The 18,518-nt window shown below is 34.9% G+C and overlaps 2 protein-coding genes and 1 long non-coding RNA gene across 5 annotated transcripts; 2 read left to right on the top strand and 1 right to left on the bottom strand.

Annotated features, from left to right (window-relative positions):
• Positions 1-861: 861 nt before the first annotated feature.
• On the bottom strand, positions 862-9,088 carry LOC124442285. Its single transcript, XM_046992785.1, has 8 exons — positions 8,914-9,088; positions 4,971-5,140; positions 4,481-4,606; positions 2,744-3,061; positions 2,439-2,566; positions 2,124-2,247; positions 1,758-1,849; positions 862-1,494 (listed from the first exon to the last, which is right to left on the bottom strand). The coding sequence occupies exons 3-8, from the start codon at positions 4,599-4,601 to the stop codon at positions 1,432-1,434; spliced, it is 846 nt and encodes a 281-aa protein (XP_046848741.1). The 5' UTR covers positions 4,602-4,606; positions 4,971-5,140; positions 8,914-9,088; the 3' UTR covers positions 862-1,431.
• Positions 3,888-7,638, top strand: LOC124442294. Of its 2 annotated transcripts, XR_006947204.1 has the most exons (4): positions 3,921-4,417; positions 4,526-4,665; positions 5,141-5,194; positions 7,314-7,638. It is a non-coding gene; the product is annotated as an uncharacterized LOC124442294 (long non-coding RNA). The 2 variants fall into 2 exon arrangements; XR_006947201.1 differs by lacking the exons at positions 5,141-5,194; positions 7,314-7,638 and having other exon boundaries at positions 3,888-4,417; positions 4,526-4,848.
• A 4,817-nt stretch (positions 9,089-13,905) lies between the features above and the next one.
• Positions 13,906-18,493, top strand: LOC124439102. 2 transcript variants are annotated; one of them, XM_046989425.1, is made up of 2 exons: positions 13,906-14,144; positions 15,463-18,493. In XM_046989425.1, exon 2 carries the CDS (start codon positions 15,476-15,478, stop codon positions 18,344-18,346), a length of 2,871 nt encoding a protein of 956 aa, XP_046845381.1. In that variant the 5' UTR covers positions 13,906-14,144; positions 15,463-15,475; the 3' UTR covers positions 18,347-18,493. The 2 variants fall into 2 exon arrangements, with proteins under 2 accessions (XP_046845381.1, XP_046845308.1); XM_046989352.1 differs by having other exon boundaries at positions 13,958-14,144; positions 14,214-18,493.
• The last annotated feature ends 25 nt before the right edge of the window (positions 18,494-18,518 follow it).

Raw genomic sequence — 18,518 nt, 5'->3', positions numbered from 1 at the left:
ATAAGATATTTCATCAAAAATAGCATACAACAGTTGCCACCCCGTGTCAAAATTTAAGAATGTCATGCTACGGTCAAGCTATCGTTAGGACTTGCGACTTGCGACAATGAAATTTAATAACCTAATGTCTTGGTAGGCTAGAGTGATTTTTAACAAGTAATACAAATAAAAATGTTGTTTAGAATCAATAATATTTTGTAGGTTGTTGATCACAACTAATTTACTTGTTTATTACTCCAACAACTCTAAACTCAATCTTTTTCTGTCAGTCTGTCTTCAACTCTTCGCCAGTCAAGTTTTTAAACTGACTTTTCAAAAGTAAGCTATCTGCCTGAGAAAGATTGCGATATAAGCTAGGAACTTGTAGGACATACATTTGTAAAAAACAGGCATTATCTTTCATTGGTTAAACACAAAAGTAATCAAACCAGTTGATTTCGTTGAAAAACACATCGTCTCAGAGTTAGAGGATTGGATCATTGGAGAACAATTTTTGACCAAGAAAAGGGTTATATCTAAGTGGGAATTCCTACGCAAACAAGCAAACAGAAGAATTATGAGCGTAAGGGAAATGGGAATATCACGAATCGTCAATAACTTCAAATTCACCTTAATGAGAATCTGGTTTGAAATTTGACAAAAATTTATCTTTTTATAGCAGCTGATGAAATTTTTTCCTTTTGCAACTTTATTTCTGTAAAATTTTATTCACATGCATTATCCAGATGTCTATTGGTTTCGTCAAGAGGTAAGAATCATTTGTTGATATTCGTTAATTGCAATTATTTTACTAAAATCGTAATTTTCGTTAATTTGTAAAATTTGCCAGTCAAGGTAGAGAGAATAAAATAGACAAAGATATAAAGAAATGTGTATATAACATTCTTCATTGCAACAGGAAAACTATAAAATTTCTTTGACTTCACATTCAAAAACATAAAATCGACATATTTTCCACATATATATTTCTAATGATATTGCATTATTCTCAGCATTATATATCGTCATTACTGATAGTTAAATATGGCAAAGAGTAATCCAATACAAACTAATTTCGTGCATTAATCAACTGTAACCAGTTCAAAATATTGTCATAATATTACGTGTTATATATATGTGTTATAGTATATTGTTTTAATATTTTCATTTTTTGTTTGTTTGGAAATGCGTGATTTTTGCCATTGATTGAACAATGAAAATAGGCAAAATCAAGCAAGTAAGTAAACATGCAGACAACTGTTAATAAATGGTAATGATATAGGCTATCACTGATAAAAATTGTTTTTCATAATTAGCAATGAGAAAGGAAAATTAAGTTGTCTAAGATAGAATGAAGGAAATGGAATGTAATATTTTATTATGACAATTGTTTTGAAGAAGTTTCCACCCCCAACGTTGAATTATTCTGAATGGATAAATCCTTTGTTAATTTCAAAATTTCCTCACCCTCACACGTATTAAAGGTGGCAAATTGGGCCATTTTGAATCATCAACCTACAAAGAAAAAACGTAAATGGCATTTGTCAATTGTCACCACCACTAGACGCAGAGAAATTGTTTCCTCCTCCATAAAATTTATAATAAACAATATTTTACGTTATAGAGACGTTGTTTTCATTAAGGTTTTTAACGTCTATTTTCTAAAAGTTCAATCAGCAGCAGAAGATCTTTGATTAATTTACTTATAAATATATATTGTCTAAAAGCTAAATCAGCAGCAGCACTGATCTCTGATACGTGAGTATATTAGTACTTACTACTTTAAACCTTCCACTAAATGATATTAATTCATTTACGGTTGCATTTACACACGTATGAGACTTGTCACATCTAACATTGACAGACAACTCTAAAAAGAAAATTCAACATGTGGTGAAATATTCTGAAAAGTGTTGACAGTGGATTCCAATGCGTAGCAATAATCAAACTAATGTAATTTTTATGAAATTATCAGTCACAAGCCATAAAAATCTTTAGTAATGCTAAGCGTGATATTCACCAGCACACTAGATATTTTATTTACCTTGATCTCTTATTGAGAACAAGCAATTAGCATGAACTTACCGCAGTTCATGCTAATTGCTGTGTTCATGCGAAGTGCAGTATATTTTGGAAAACAGTACCTTTTGCAGGTTTACTGTCGGTGCAAACCTCTGAAAAGTATGAACTTGATTGATTGTATGGAGGAATATAAGCCCGAACACAGCAAAAATACACCTTTACGTCTCTTCCTTTTGAATTGGAATTCTAAATACCATTTTACAAATAACTAAACTTTATGACATGTATGTGAAAAAATACATGACAATGTAAAATCATAGACAAAATTTTTCGACAAATCAACAGGAAGAATTGTATAATTAAAAATTTATTTATTACAAAAATAATACTATTAACTAAAGCAAAATAATTCAAGATCTTTTACTTAACAAACTTACCACACTTTTCTCTTTACACGAGAGTAAGTACCAATAAGTAATGAATCGATCAGGTTTTGCCCATTCTATGATCAAGCCATTAGCTATTCTTTCGACTGCAAGTCTTGAAACTGAGTTCGGATAAGCTACTAAAGCATTAAATATAAATAAAAACTCAGTAAAAAAAACATTGCGAGAAGGGAACATCATGTTTGGTTTACAAGTTTAAAGTCCCAATTGAAACCAACGATGTCATGACGTCATAACTGTAAGTTTCAAAGACTATGCTAACCTATTATAATTACTTTCACTTATATTTTACTTACTTCTCAATTGTGGCTTTATATATACTGTTTGGCCAGTCATATTACATACATTGCGTCTAATTAGGCGAATTCCATATCGAAAAAGTTCTGAAACTCGCACAATGCATCGTCGATAAGTTCCAATCTGCACAGCAGAGTGGCTCACACAAGATTTTACGTCGATGAAATATGGACAGGTTTTTGGACAACCATTAGGAAGGGACGGGTCAGATATTAAGCAGCAGACTTGAGGTGTATAATTGTAGCCAATTGTTGCATTTTCCAGCCATATTATGTGCAAATTATAATTCAGCATGTATCTCAATTCAACTGGAGGAGCTGCAAGGAATAGAAAAATAAACGAGGATTGCACTTGAGCAGGAGGGTCACAAACTTTTTCTAAATTGATCGTTTGCATTTTGTGATACCCTTATGTTCAATATTTCCTGCTATCCATCGTTGCCATTGTCAAATCATGAAATGAATGGTTTTTTTTGTTTATCAAGTATGAAGAAGTATGAGGATGCAAGTAACTAGAGGGAAGTACGAGTGTATAAAGTGATGGGAAGGGAACTCCTCCCTCCCTCCCCTCTAAAAAATTTACTGTAGAGATTCTTATTAGTTAAAACAAATTTATGTGGAATCAAATTACGAGTTACGGATCTATATACTGTCAATGAAGTAGAATTATATTTATTTATGTGGAGGAATCTTTGGATGCGTACTCTCAATAAAGGAATATAGATTAAAAGTAATGTAGATTTGTTTTCACATAATTCGCAAGTCACGGTTCACAAATTAATAAATTAATAAATACGATTATTTGGTCCATTTCTCGTGAAGCTAAAATGGACCACATATAGCTGATCAACGAAGGGCGATCAATTCATTGAAATTTTGCATGATGTGCTGTCTCGGAATAAATCACAAACACAAATTTATGTATACAAAAAAGTTTTACCAGCTTAGTTCGAAAAATTAAAATGAACACTGGTATGTAAAAACAACAAAAACAAAATATGGATTATGCCATAAACAAAACAAACAAAAACAATCATTATAATGATTATAATAATGAGGACTTGATCTCCAATGACCTAAGTATAAATTGGAATTTCCTCATACGTCACTGTACATTATTTAGCTGAGTGCTTAAAGGGCAGAAACATTCTATCCTTGAAGTTCATATTACAAAGCGACGTGAAGGTGATTGGAAGAAAAACAAGATACAAGACTATTTAAGTAACGTCAAAGTTTTGTTTATATGACGATCACTGATGGTGGTATGCGTGTCGCATTGAAATTATACTAAACCACAGACATATCAATTTCCATATTCCGAGTTGATAAGGAAGTAATTTTGAAATAATAGGATGACATTTACAAAGAAAGCAATGCATTAAAAATATTTTTAAATGCAGTTATTGTGGTTATTACATTTGAGCGACAAAACAGATTGTGACAAGTATATCTACAAGCATCATGAACATTATATAAATGTCCAATGGAAATGAAACTTTGCCTTACATTGTTTTATCATATGAAAGGACGAAAAGATTAAATGAATGGTTTAATAATGCATTATTTTTGGATATAATTTCAATATGTGGGCGGTGTGACGGAAGAAGACGTATGCAGTGCGCATAATACATCAACACAAAAAAAACGCGGGCTTTAAAAAGAAGAAAGAAAAGGGTAAAAGCTATATCAACAAATAATACAAATTCGTCAACAATTTACTTTGATATCTCTACGTACCTTTTATTTGCTGTGTATTGGAGCAATTTTTTCTTATTTGTATAGATTGGACCTCATGAGTGAAAAGCAAGATTAAAATCGACTGGACAAACATTTGAATCATCAAAGTTATGTTCATCATTATATCTATAGAGAATTGAAAGTCGAATAATTTATGATCCGAGTAACATTGTGTGTTAGCATAGGTAATTTGTTTTATACTCTTTTAAATTTGACTCCATTGTATTACTTGTAACATGGCATATAACATAAAGGAGATCTAAGATTTTGAGCTCTAGCATTTTATTGCTTTTTTCGAACAATGTTGACAAAAACGCTATGTAAAGTTTTTTTATCTAGTGCATGATTATAAAAAGTTACGTAAATGATATTTGGTTCATAGTTTTGAAACACCCTCAAAAAACAATTTCTATTTTAATTGATTTGTCGTGGCACGCTGTATGTAGCGAAAAACTACTGTACATTCACTATGGCGTTTTCTAAGCCTTACCTCAATAAGTAGTTAATGCTGGCGATAATGATTTTACAATCCTGCCGACGACCTTTCAGATAACCAAGCGTTTTTCAAAACCAACCACTGGTGGTGTTGATCAAATAAAGTGACAATAGTGTGGCGCACTACCACTTATTAATGCTTTCCTGCGTGTTTTTCACTTCCAGCTGAAAGGTGTAGACATATTCTCGGAAATAAAGAAATATTGGATTACGATTTAGGTATGTGCTCCTAATATTTAAGAATTGCTTTTAAATTCCATCATCGATAATGATCTCATAATGGCACTTAGACGATATTTGCTAATTGCATTTCCAAAAATTATCCAAACTTTCTGGAATTTTGAAAAGAGCCGCATTTTTTTTCATTTTTCGCAGACAAGCGTATCCGATATAGTGTAAACGCAGCCTAGTAAAAAACGACATTCATTTCTTGAAAAAATGACATGTTTCAACATCTTTGGCATAATCTACTTTTTCCATTTTTAGGATAATGATTTTTTTCTTTAACATACGTGATGATATAAATGGTCATTGCTAGCTCTGATTTGATCATTCCATGCTCAGAAATGAGCCAACATAAACTGGAAAACCTACTATTTTTTGGTCTAACGATTTAAGACATGTGCTCGGAAAAAGAAAACGACGCTTTAACTCACTTATTGTGAACAATATTCACTTCATCTAACTAACTGAAATATGAAATGCATTCGATCATTGTCGAGTAACAATCTTTCAGCAACAACACAAAATACAGGCACGCACTAATTTAAATGCCCATTTGCCAGCAGCATATCCCAAATATATCATTTTTTGTTATATTTGGTGAAAATTGAATTGGTATTAAAGCAGGCTAAAGGTTTACACAACCTTTCAAAAGCAAAGCACATCGTGAATTAATTTTTTTGATCCACGCAATGGGATTAACAATTAAGACAATTATAAGCACACAAGGTGATCAAAATAATCTCGACCCTTTCACGTTGAGATGAAAAATTAATGCAATTTTGTTTTAATTTGAACTTTTACATTTATTCTTTGAATCATTTAATAGACTTACGTTTTCGTTTACCATTAAGAAAATAACCTAATTCAATTGTGTTTGAAAGATGCTGAAAAACATATGGTGTTCCCATAATTCCTATTTGATTTTCGATATTTTTATATTCATATGATAAATTTTTTGGTACACACCGTGTATTAAATAAATGGCTTAATCTTCAAAAAAATCATACGAAGAAGGGTAATTAGACTATATATACAAGAAATTGGTTGTTTTTAAGGTCTGTGAACGCGGATATACTTAACGGAAATACATATGATATGAGCCGCTCGAAATCAAAAGATTCTGTCGGTTTCTCAAACGGCGTGGTAAGATATACTTTGCAGTATTCATTAAACCTTGGCGAAATTTTAAGGGGCCAAATTTCATTAGATTTTGATATCTCTATCCAATGCCCTCTCACGATTTCATGAATTACCAAATGTCGTCAGTGGATTTTTGTTCGAAATGTAAACGCATGTTGAAAGCATTAAGTGAAAGCTATAGGTGAATCATGTGAGTGGCTTGAGGGCTGATGGCATGATTCAATTCAAGGAAGGACGCACAATCCCACATACTTTGATGTATTCCGTCAACATGGCTGCTTTGACGTCACATCAATGCGTCACATGCAAAGACTCTATTGCCAGCGTAGGTTGCAAATCGTTTTTAATGGGTTATATGAATTCTAACACAGCTTTACTGAAAAAATCATTGAATTCGTGAATAAATCTTCCGGTTTCTGTAAGATTATATCTTAAAGTTTATAAATGCGACTGAAACATATGTTGTACACTGAATTTGTCGCTGCAAAGATTATTTGGAAAAAATGATAAAAGGTCCCTTTTGAGTATCTGTAACAGCTAACAGGAAAGGGGGACTTGGTGGGGAGTTTAAAAGTTGACAACTAGTATGTAGATAATTACAAGAATCTGGATTAACGTTGAAAATGAACTTTCTTTTGGCCGTGCGTGGAAGATTGGAAATGGTTGAAATTATTTAACTTTTGGCTGGAAGGGGCCCTCCATTTTTTCAGTTCAATGGTTACCGGCCAATGGTTAAAAGTGATCAGTGATGATTGATTACTTCCTATCGAAATAATTTATTTGCCTATATTAAAACCAAATGTCAGTCATAAGCTAACCAAAAGATATCAGTCTGTGGTTTTCAGACTTGTAAGCATTTTGTTTTTCTTTAAAATTTACTTTAAAAATCTGTAGCGTAGCCAGCCTGCAAGTTTTGGTCCTGCTAAACTATGTAAATTTTATATCATTAACATTATTCATTTACGAAATGTAGATATGAATATTGGCTTCACAAATTTCGTGGTTAGCTACAGCATTGAAAAGTGAATTGGTTCAGTACAAATCCGAATGTTCAGTACAAATCTTACAAAAAGACATGCGGTGTTGGCTCTTCCCAAAACTTCCAACAACGCAAGAAGCAACGAGAGGTTTCGTCGCATATTTTAATGTTTACTTTATTTTTGCATTGTTAAGGGAGCTAAATTATAATTTTTTGTTATTTTTATAAAATGAACCTTACAGGCATGTGGCTATATCTAAGGTCTTAAGAAGACATCCCAAGTTCTTGCTTCCAAAAATGCAAAATTTTTACCAATTTACTGTTAATTTCTTTAGAGAGTCGATTTTATTAATCGTAACGCATGCGCAAGTAGTAACTCCCAACAACATTGCTTGAAAAATGTTTCGAAGTGCTAGCCGAGTTTTTTACTGCTTATGATCGGATCGCTTTCTTTTCCTCAGGTGAGCGAGTTGCTAATCATAAAAAGTAACCCAGAATGAGCGTAATTTCATTTATCAAAATTCAAATATACTAACTTATTGCTGCTGAACGTCAGCGAGGCAGCACACTGTTCATGAATTCCATTTCACTCGACCCAGTCTTTTAACGTGACCTATGTACTGGTGAACAATTGGATTTGGCCATATGGATTTGGCATCTTATCCGTCCGGTAAAATTTACGCACGCATGTTTTTTTGAACTTCATGAACATAAACGATCATTCTAAGAGTTTTTTGTAACTTTTATTTAACAAAGGAACAGAAAAAGAATTTGCGAAGAATACCTAATACTAGAAATAGTATGGCTTTATTAACAGCTACTGATTTGCATGAAGCGATCCAGTCGGATAGAAAAGCAATGTGCTTTCATGTTATTATTGACCGCATGGTTTACAAAAATACATTTAATAACACTAGCAGTAATATTGCTTTATTAACGGTTTCTGCTTTGCATCCAGGCGATCAACTATGAGAGAAAGCAATTTGTTTTCTGTTATTTACGGCACGAATATTTCATTGACCGCATGGTTTACAAAAATACATTTAATAACACTAGCAGTAATATTGCTTTATTAACGATTTCTGCTTTGCATCCAGGCGATCAACTCTAAGAGAAAGCAATGTGTTTTTCGTTATTTACGGCACGAATATTTCATTGACCGCATGGTTTACAAAAATACATTTAATAACACTAGCAGTAATATTGCTTTATTAACGGTTTCTGCTTTGCATCCAGGCGATCAACTCTAAGAGAAAGCAATGTGTTTTCCGTTATTTACGGCACGAATATTTCATTGACCGCATGGTGGACAAAAATACATTTTATAACACTAGCAGTAATATTGCTTTATTAACGGTTTCTGCTTTGCATCCAGGCGATCACTCTGAGAGAAAGCAATTTGTTTTCTGTTATTTACGGCACGAATATTTCATTGACCGCATGGTGGACAAAACTACATTTAATGGGTTATTACAAGTAGACAATAAATATGTAAAATCTCTCAATAGTGACCTTATAGTCATAGAGCCAATGTTTCATGTAGTACAACTGTTTGAGCATGACAAATGATTTTTGTTTTAAATTAAGTACTTACGTGTAATATGATGGCCAAGAAATACTTGCCACTTGATAAAGCTCTCCGTTCAAGAATTGAACATACATTGGTCAGTATTAATCTGAACAGAAGTTATAAATTCACTACAATATTTAGTTTATAACACGCTCGGACACTCCCCATTAATTTATCTTATTTCCTTTTTATTGTTGTAATTTATGTATCATATTACTTTATATACACCTTGAATCATTTATTATTTTACTTATACTGAAGATGGCATCATGAGATGTCGAAGCATGCCTATTTTAAAAAACTTGTCGTGTATATTAAATGTGCTGAACAGAATTGTTAACAATGAGCAATATAATCCTACCAAGTTAAGGAAATACTAACAAAATTACGTGGCCTGGGGTGCCAAAATTGGTGATACAGTCAATTTGTATATTATCTTGCAAACATTGTTGACTCGGAAGTAAACTTATAACCAGGACAAGCAGACAATTTCAAATAATACAAAATAAAACAAATTCCGAAGAGGGACATCTCGTTTTCTTGATATTCAAGATATTACAAGAGTTTGAAACAAAAGATGGTGTAATATTTCGTCTTTATTCCAAAGACATCATCAGACTTATGGTTTACAATGCAGGCTGCTTGTATATATTTACAAGCGGAAATGACAGTTATGTAATTAGAGAACTATAAGACTAAACAATCAGGCAGTATACTTACATTAAAATAGAGATAGTTTCTTACAAGCTTTAAGACCACTATTAAGTTGTGGCATATTGCGTTTTATCAAAAGTGCTTCTAAGATGAGAAGTTGATTAGGATTATTATTTTTACAGCGATATAAGATTTTGGTGTTACTTGGAATCAAATTACAAGGATTAAGTGGCACGCGTGTGAGATCGGATCGGAATCAACGTCAGGAAGTGAGAAAAGGTGTGAGATGTAGTTGGCGTCTGGACAAATGAGTAAATGTTGTGTGATAGCACTAGAATTATTGTAATTAGTGGCATGTTGGGTTAATCTTGTGTGTAGGTTTCGTTCAGTTTTGCCTATGTATGTATGACCACAGCCTGGACATTTAAGTTCATATATAACATTGGCTTTAGAGAGTTCCGGAATTTTGTCCTTTTTGGGACAAAAAATTGATGTCTTTTTTGTTTCATATACAACTATAGGTTTGATGGGAATTTTTAAGCTACGGCGAATTTTACGAAGAAGATTGAAAACCAAACGTTCACCCTGTTTGCCTAGATATGGTATTCTAATGAAAATTTTACGAAGGTCATTCTCAGTATTTTGTTTAGGGGGGTTATTTTTAGCTATGATTTTGGTTTTGAGTTTATGAATCAAGAATTTCCGGACTGTAAGAGGGAAACCATTCCATGACATAAAAGACTGGAGTGTTTGAATTTGTTTTTTGAATAGTGTTTGGTTAGAACAAATCTTAAATGCACGAAAAAAATAGGGAATTGATCCAAGTAGTTTTGCGGTTGAAAGGTTCGAAACTTGAAAAATGTGTAAACTGGCCAGTATGAGTTGTTTTACGGAATATATAAATGTCATTATTGGTTATTTTGAGGTCTAGAAAGTAGACATGTGAGTCAGAAAAATCATTAAAAGTAAATTTAAGATTTTTATCAAAACTATTAAATTTGGCAAGAACACGAGGAATGTCAGAATGTCGCATAAGAACAAGGGTATCATCAACATAACGTCGGTAAAACTTAAGAACACCTGAGTTGATCAAATCAGTGACAATAATGTTTTCAAACTCAGTGAGAATTATATTAGCTAAGACGGGACCGAGAGAAGACCCCATGGAAACCCCGTCAAGTTGTTCATAAAAAATACCGCTGCAAGAAAATATAGTTTTGGTGCATAATCAAAAAAAATTTTTATTGAGTGTTGATTTTCGGAGTGTGGTATTAATAATATTTTGTTTGTAAATGCGATCTAGTGCAATGTTGATGGTTTTACGCAAAGGCACGTTTGTGAAAAGGGATTCAACATCAAAAGAGACAAACTTATAACCTTGGGAAAATAGATCTTTAGGTATAGATTTAATAGCATCATTAGCATCGAAAGAGTCTTGTAATAAAAATTTATTTAGGGTGAGTGGATTCAAAAGGTTTGCAATGAATTTGCCTACGTTGTAGTGTGGTGTGTTTGTGGTGTCAATTATTGGTCGTAACTTAGGTAATGTGTCAAATTGTTTGTGCGTTTTAGGTAGTCCATGTGCTCTGGCAAAGTGCGCGTGAGTAGGTCGCAAGAAAGTATGTTCGGTTTCATTGATCTCACCCCGTTTTAGAAGTGTGCATAGATAGGACTGTAGAGTGGAGAGTCTACTAGAAGTAAGGTCGCTTGAAATACGCTTAAATTTACAGGGATTTTCGATCAGAGAATTAAGAGAGTTGACATAATCAGAGCGGTTAAACAAGACAACTCCATTGCCTTTGTCAGGCTTCAGAATGGCGTAATCACTATTGAGTTTTTTGAGTATACGAATACGTTTACTATCGATATGGAATTGTTCTAAATCCAAATCTAAGTAATTATACGTAAAGGAGCGTAGTGAGTTTTTTAACTTATCTCTAACATAGTTTCCATCTTTGAATTGGTTCAGTCTGGCAATCTGATCCCAAATATCTTCTGCAACTGACAGCATTTCAAGTTCATTAGGTCAGGTAGCAAAGCCATGTCGGAGACCAAGTTTCAAAACTTCAATCTGCTCGGGGGAAAGATTTTGGCTGGTGAGGTTTAGAATAACGTTGTTCGGGTTTTCTTCAAGACCATCAATAGCGCTTTTTGTTGCAAGTAAATTATCCATTTTCATGGAGTGCCGTTCTTTAACTTTAGACATTTCAGTTTCTAAAAGTCGTTAATAGAAAAGGAGATGAAATGGGCTTTCATCCAAGTTGTCGAGTTAAAGAGAACAGTGTATAGATCGCCCGATTTTTTGGTGAGGTTGTTCAAGTGCTCGTTCTTATCTTTGATTAAATCGTTCAGGAGGAGTCGATGGTATTTGTTCCGGGATGTTTTAGGCAGGGTGTCAATGTTCTTCCATTTCACAAACTTGGGATAAATATTTAACTTCTTGCACTTCAGGAGAAAAGCTAGATCTAGTTCTGCCTTTTGCTTGCGACGTATACAGCGTTGGTAATAGACCTTTTCAAGGTTATCTCAGCCATATTGCAGAGGGTACAAAAACATTGGGCCGAGCGCGCGGTCACGCATGGCGTCCATATAAATTACTAATAAATGCTCAAAAATTACCCTTATACATATTGGCCATTTCTTTCAAAAATATTTCTCAAGCTCGTCCATTTTAATAGTCGAATTATTATTTGCGATTTTTTACACACGTGAGTCCAATTTTGTGGTAATCAAAAAGCGGAAAGTTAAAGAAAACATTTGTTTTCTTTGAACAACTTGACAGTCGTTTGAGCGATGTTCTTCAGTTCGCAACACACGCACATGTCTACAGCAAAGTCAGCAAGTATCGCGAGGAACTATTCTACGGCAAACTCTTATTAGTATTTCCAATTATTTGTAAAGAGACATTGCTATTTTTATTATTATGTAAGGCGACTAAACAGCCAGAAGAAGAAACAGCCAAGTATTCAAATACACACTTAAAACTGTTAGTCGATGGCAGGCCGGTGTGAAACCTTACATCATACTCTCTCGTCAACTGCTCAAATTCCAAAAGGACAGGGAGTAAAGATGCCTCAGATTTTGCTGGATTTCCATCAAAACTTGAATCAGAATCCTCGGTGTCATAGGCGTGATGAGGACGCTTTGATGTCGTCCATGTTTCTCTTCCTTTACGTTTAAGCGGAGTCCTCAATTGCTCGTACTCTGATAGCGTAATAAAACTGAAGGATAATCCGTTGCGCGGTTGTTTGGGGTTCTTCTTCCCAAGGGAAAATGATTTGAGCAAACGAAAGTACCTTGTGCACAAGGCTTTGGGTTAAAGTCATCGGCTCTGCTGTTTGCTATTTGTTTTCGCAAAATTTCAGCAAGTGCTTGATCTTTGGGCCACTAATGAAAAACTAACTTTTCTACGTGAGACCTCTTAACATGATAATCAGGATAGCGTTTATCATTATCGCAATATCCAACTGCACAACGCGCATTTTTTACTAATTTCGGCTATGACTGCTCACAGCTACTCGGCTAGTTTTGGGTTTAGTTCGTTTGACTTGGCTTTTCTTTGCTTGACTTGGGTTTAGTTCGTTTGAGTTCCGCACATTTGCGAACTCAAGAACATCGCTCAAACGACGGTCAAGTTGTTCAAAGAAAACAAATGTTTTCTTTAACTTTCCACTTGTTGATTGCCACAAAATTGGACTCACGTGTATAAAAAATCGCAAATAATAATTCGACTATTAAAATGGACGAGTTTGAGAAATATGTTTGAAAGAAATGGCCAATATGTATAAGGGTAATTTTTGCGCATTTATTAGTAATTTATATAGACGCCATGCGCGACCACGCGCTCGGCCCAATGTTTTTGCACCCCCTGCAATATGGCTGCAATAACCTTGAAAAGGTCTATTCACAGCTTGTGAATTACAGCGTTGGAAGTAAACTTTGTTCGATTTATCCGGGAACAACGATGTAACTCTTCACAAAGAGCCTGGATAACAAATGAAGATATAGTATAATCTAATAAAAACGGTTTTCATTCAAAATAGCAATTAATTTAAAGTTAAATTAACAAGGACGTCTCTATAATAGTGCAAGTAAAGAACCGGAAGCGGATATACATATGCTCGCAAGAGCTTGCATTAGCTTTCCGAGCGCGTGACTTCGTTTCTTCTGAGCACTCGTCCCATGGGAGAAAAGGGGCTGGAGCAGCACTTCCTCTTGCGATAGTAACTTCTAGTCTTTATTGCGCATCGTGTCTTCGTCCCCAATTCCCCATGGCAAAACTACATTTATTTATATCTTACCGGAAGTACGTGGAGGGAAATGTACTCTTAAAATTTTCGCTGATTAAAGTAAAATTCTTCTAACTCCATTGATATTTTGATTGGATATTCAAGTAAAATTGTGAATTTTGATTGGTGTGCTCTTGTAGGAGGTGAAAAAGCTGCCTGTCTGAACTCTGATATTTGAGAGAATACTAATAACTAATAAGTCAACAAACTGAAGAAAGCCGACGGCAACTTATTTAATGTTAATAATGATAGCTGTCTTTCTTGTTAATGTTTTGTTACCATTCTTGTCTTACAATCTCACGGCATAAGACGGTAAGCAAATCGTATTATTTGTAAATCTAATGAATTCGGAGTTGTAGTAAATATTTTGTTGACTCATAGACCACAGCTTATTGGATGCCCGCATTTCACAGTAATGGCGGCTGCTTTGCATTGTTCGCCTCCATTTCGTCTACGATTTGCTCAAGGAACTGGCAATTCAGACGATTATGTCTTCTAAAGTTTTTTGAATCTTCAACTTTGCTTATTCTTCTAAAGTAGTTGATAAATATTTGATCCGGCTATGCTACTCGTAACTTTGTCATTCAAAGCTTTATTCCGACAGAAACAGTTAATGTTTATCTCAGTTTATTCCGCGACAATCGTATGAATTCTACTCTTTGAAAGCATCTGCAACACAAATACCTACAATATTTTTTATTCATGTTTGTAATAAAAAAAGTTGTATTTAGCGCGGTATTGTTTCGTTGTAAACCCACAAAGTACAAAACGGCCCAAATTAATTCAACGTGCAAAATATGGCGTCGACGGGACTTATTCTAGCAACATCCGTTTACCTCTCCATGCCCGAGTTTTGCGTCAATTAATCATGTGTTGTGACTGCGCAATCGCTGCCTATTATGTAAGAAAATGTGAGAACCGTTTGTAAACACCGAGCAAAAAGAAAATAATGCTCACTTGTGCGAGAGATTTTGTTTTGAAATGGTAATTGATGAACATAATCAGGAATGTCAATATATCACTGTGATTTTTTTCTTACGCGCTGATTATCACCTTCAGTTCATTGCCCGCGCCTCGCTGCTCACTTGCGAGACTATCAAATGATTAAAGAATGTCTATGTGTGAACAAAACACGATAAATGACCTGGTACGCCCTGGGTCGGGATTTATGCATTTATGACCTTATTTTGTCGTCAAAATCACAATAACGCATGCAATAGTTAGGTACGGTAAAGTTCCACTAAACTTTGTGGGTGGGATCAGAGGCGTCCTCAGGGGGGGTGAACCCTAATAATTTTGCACCCCAAAATCATAAATTATGACTTATGTACTGTGCAAATGTCAATATAAGCATTTAACCTTATGATGTTCTGGGAGATCTTGCGCCTCAAAGACGAACCCCTACCCAAAGGTTCCGCCAGTTGGCGCATATTTTTATAACAATGCAAGCATATGTAGGATGATCTTATCAGGAGAGATACGGGGGGGAGAGAGAGGTTCGATGATTTTTATTGTAGAACACTGGCACTGCATTGAATCTCGATTCTAGATAATTCGCGCCAGGTAGACAAAGCACCAGCAGTAATAGTCAAACTGCATTTGTCATGTTAACCTGCTCGTGTTCTTTTAGAAACGTTTTTACCATGGAGCTATCAAAACTTAATATTAATTCCATTGCAAAGGAGGAGATACGTCGTAAGTTTTTTGACAGCCGTTTAGGCAAAAGTAAAGACGACATAATTATTAAAAATGAGGAAACTGATTCACAGACGAATGCGGAAACAAATGAAGACAAAGTAGAAGCTTCTAAAATTGAGATGCAACTACTGGATGAAGAACCAGTTGAAGATGAAGATGGATTTCTCTTAATTACATCCGTGTTTTCTTTGGCATCGACAATTGATAACACAAAAGACCCATGTGAAAATAATTCCCTATCTTGTGATGTTAGTAAAGAATTGCAATATACTGAGAACATTGTTAGTATGTCCGACAGCAATATTAAGCTTCTAACAATGCCACCTTGCAACGAGACTGTCTCAATTCCTATATACACAACAAGCCCGAATGTAAATGTTGTAACTTTTATTGATGCAACCAAACAAACAGTGATTCCGTATTCCAAAACAGAGGTTGGGTCAACATCTTTTGTGGTAGATGAAAAACAAACCTTTTTAAAGGATGGAAATATTGAGAACAGATGTAGTGAGGGTGAAACAAATCAATCCACGACGAATGTACAATCGATTCAGACTCAATCGCAACTGCACGAAACCAATTTAACAAATTTAAGTACAAATACAGAGGCTTTTTCTGATAACATTAATGAATATACTTCCAACGACGACGTTCAATGTGGCACTGAACTAATGTCTTCAACTGAGGTAGAAAACACCCCATGTTCAAATGAGGAAGGTGATAACAGTGATTACGTGTGCGCAAATGATGGACTGGGTTTTGAATCTGGTGTTTGTAAAGAAAATATTGAAGAAATTCCAACAAGACAAGAAGAAAAAATTCGCCAACTTAAGGATTTACTTCGAAAGAAAGAGGAAGAATTAGAAAAATGTCGTTTCAAGAGTAAAGTTGTATCAACATCGGTCGCTGCACATTTGCGAGAAAACTTTGTGAAGAAGAATCCTTCGCTATGCCGAAAAAGTCCAAGGCTGGAAGTAATAAAGAATACTGAATCGCCATCATCGTCAAACGCGATAAACGTCCAACCACATTCCAAACCCGACAACATTAACAGCAAAACTACTAGTGCTGTATCTGAAAATAGCCGCTCCTCAGGAAAAAGAAAAGCTTCCACAAACGGCCAAACATCAACTAAATTTACAAACAGCGAAAACTATAAGCTTGTCAACGTTAAGATTTTGCAAGGCCATACGAGAACATTAGCAGTTCCCCTAAAAAGGAATAAGAGTACGATCAGTTCTCTGGCGAAGAAAGGCCTCAATTCTCAAGACAGATTGCCCGAGAAGCAAAGTAAATCTTTTCATTCCAATGATGCAAATAAGTCTGAAACACTATCAAATAGAAACAATGTTAACAAAGACAAGGGTGATTCACTTCGTGGTGAAATAGCCAATCCCAGCGAAGAAAATATGGATGTAAAAAATTTGAAAAGAAAATCTGGAGCAAAGACAACTCCTGTGTCCTGCTCGAAGATAAGTAAAACTGCACGTTATAATGTTCCAAGCACTGCAAAGATTTCTAATTCTCTACTCGATTCTAATTCGCCAATCCCTAAAGAAGGAATCCGGCTTATCAAACTTAATACTGCAGGTAATTCACAAACAAGTAAATCGTCTGTGGTTGACAAGCCAACCGTAACTTCATCAAATCAAAACAACGTGGGTAGGCAGCCCAATTGGTCCTCAAATCCTTTGGTGCAACTCAATACGATAAATGGAGTGAATGATTCCAACCAACTATTTGCTTTTGTGGTGGGTGAACACTCAGGCAGTACAACTACTGTCAACAAAACAAGTAAAGATTCCACTCATTCGACTCAAAGTTTGAATTCTACAATAAGAATCCCTATTGCAAATTTGCAAGATAAAAATTTGGTAGATGAGCTTGCTAAACTTAGCGCACAATCGATTCACGACGATTTAAATAGTGAGGCAGCGAAAAAGCCTCCCCAAATTACCAATACTACGACAAGCGAAGTAGCACCAGAACAAAAATGCATCATTGACGAACACGCCACTCTACGTACTATAAAGTCATCTGACAAAAATAGCGCACCTAATAAAAATAGTCAACCACCGAGAACAGTGGTTAGCCAACGAAACCTGGCTCCAAAACCTTTATTAGTTACCACTGCTACTTCATGTAATCACAGAGAGAGAGATTCTTCTAGGTTAATTTTACCCAAGCCTTCACAAACTCTCTGCAAATCCAAAAAATTTCTTCCAAGTCGATCTCATTCTGTGGCGATATCTTTTCCTCCTTCAGTGTCAATGGCTTCCAAACTAACTGTTGGAAACAGTACATTATCACAACAGCACTCGATTGTTGGAACTACATCAGTTAAATATTCCAACGAAACTGTTCCCGTTTACGGGATCTCCGACATTAGCAACGCTGCCCAAATTAGCACTGCTCAAGCTAATAGTGCAGTGTTAACAAGTACCGTACAAAATTGCGCTGGCGTGGTCTCAACCGTTCCTCCTGCGACTGTTGTCAGCAACTTTAGCAGTGGTAAATTTCTTGTTTGCAACTTTTTGCCTCCAAGTCAGACAAAAAATATTGATAACCAAGCAACGTCCAGTACTGGTAAAACGAAGCTACTTCTTCATGTATCCAACTCGGGAGAAATGCGAAATGTAGGCATAATGAATGACAATAAAGTTTATTTGTACGCCAAGCAGGTAACTGCATTACCCTGCAACTCACTGCCAAAATGTGCGAGCAATTCCAATGCCCCTGACTTCATTCCAAATCCTCAAGATGCGGAATTCAAATTATTATTAGGCCTTGAGCACATAGTGAAGCAACTGACTTAAAATTCTTTGAAACCCATGTAATGTTGTATATACGTATCTTGATGCAATTAGTTATTTATTGATATTTAAGTTATACTTCTGTTGATATCTTTGTTATTTTATTTGGTCAAATAAATTGTCGGGTTTGGTATTAAGGTTATTGCAAAAGCGTATAACGTAGTTTTTCTAGATA

This window comes from Xenia sp. Carnegie-2017, unplaced genomic scaffold, assembly GCF_021976095.1.
Source record: "Xenia sp. Carnegie-2017 unplaced genomic scaffold, XeniaSp_v1 HiC_scaffold_1, whole genome shotgun sequence".
Taxonomy (NCBI): domain Eukaryota; kingdom Metazoa; phylum Cnidaria; class Anthozoa; order Malacalcyonacea; family Xeniidae; genus Xenia; species Xenia sp. Carnegie-2017.
The sequence above is the reverse complement of the archived record's forward strand: the minus strand, read 5'-3'. Positions and strand labels throughout refer to the sequence as shown.

What these genes read in the sequence shown, in the direction of transcription:
- LOC124442285 (XM_046992785.1), bottom strand. Translation starts at nt 4,601, where the DNA reads ATGATGAACATAACTTTGATGATTCAAATGTTTGTCCAGTCGATTTTA. An exon ending in CGTGTAAAGAGAAAAGTGTG is followed by an intron (nt 2,248 to 2,438) that starts GTAAGTTTGTTA and finishes AATGGTATTTAG; the next exon opens with AATTCCAATTCAAAAGGAAG. An exon ending in TTAGTGGAAGGTTTAAAGTA is followed by an intron (nt 1,495 to 1,757) that starts GTAAGTACTAAT and finishes TTTTCTTTGTAG; the next exon opens with GTTGATGATTCAAAATGGCC.
- LOC124439102 (XM_046989352.1), top strand. Translation starts at nt 15,437, where the DNA reads ATGTTAACCTGCTCGTGTTCTTTTAGAAACGTTTTTACCATGGAGCTA.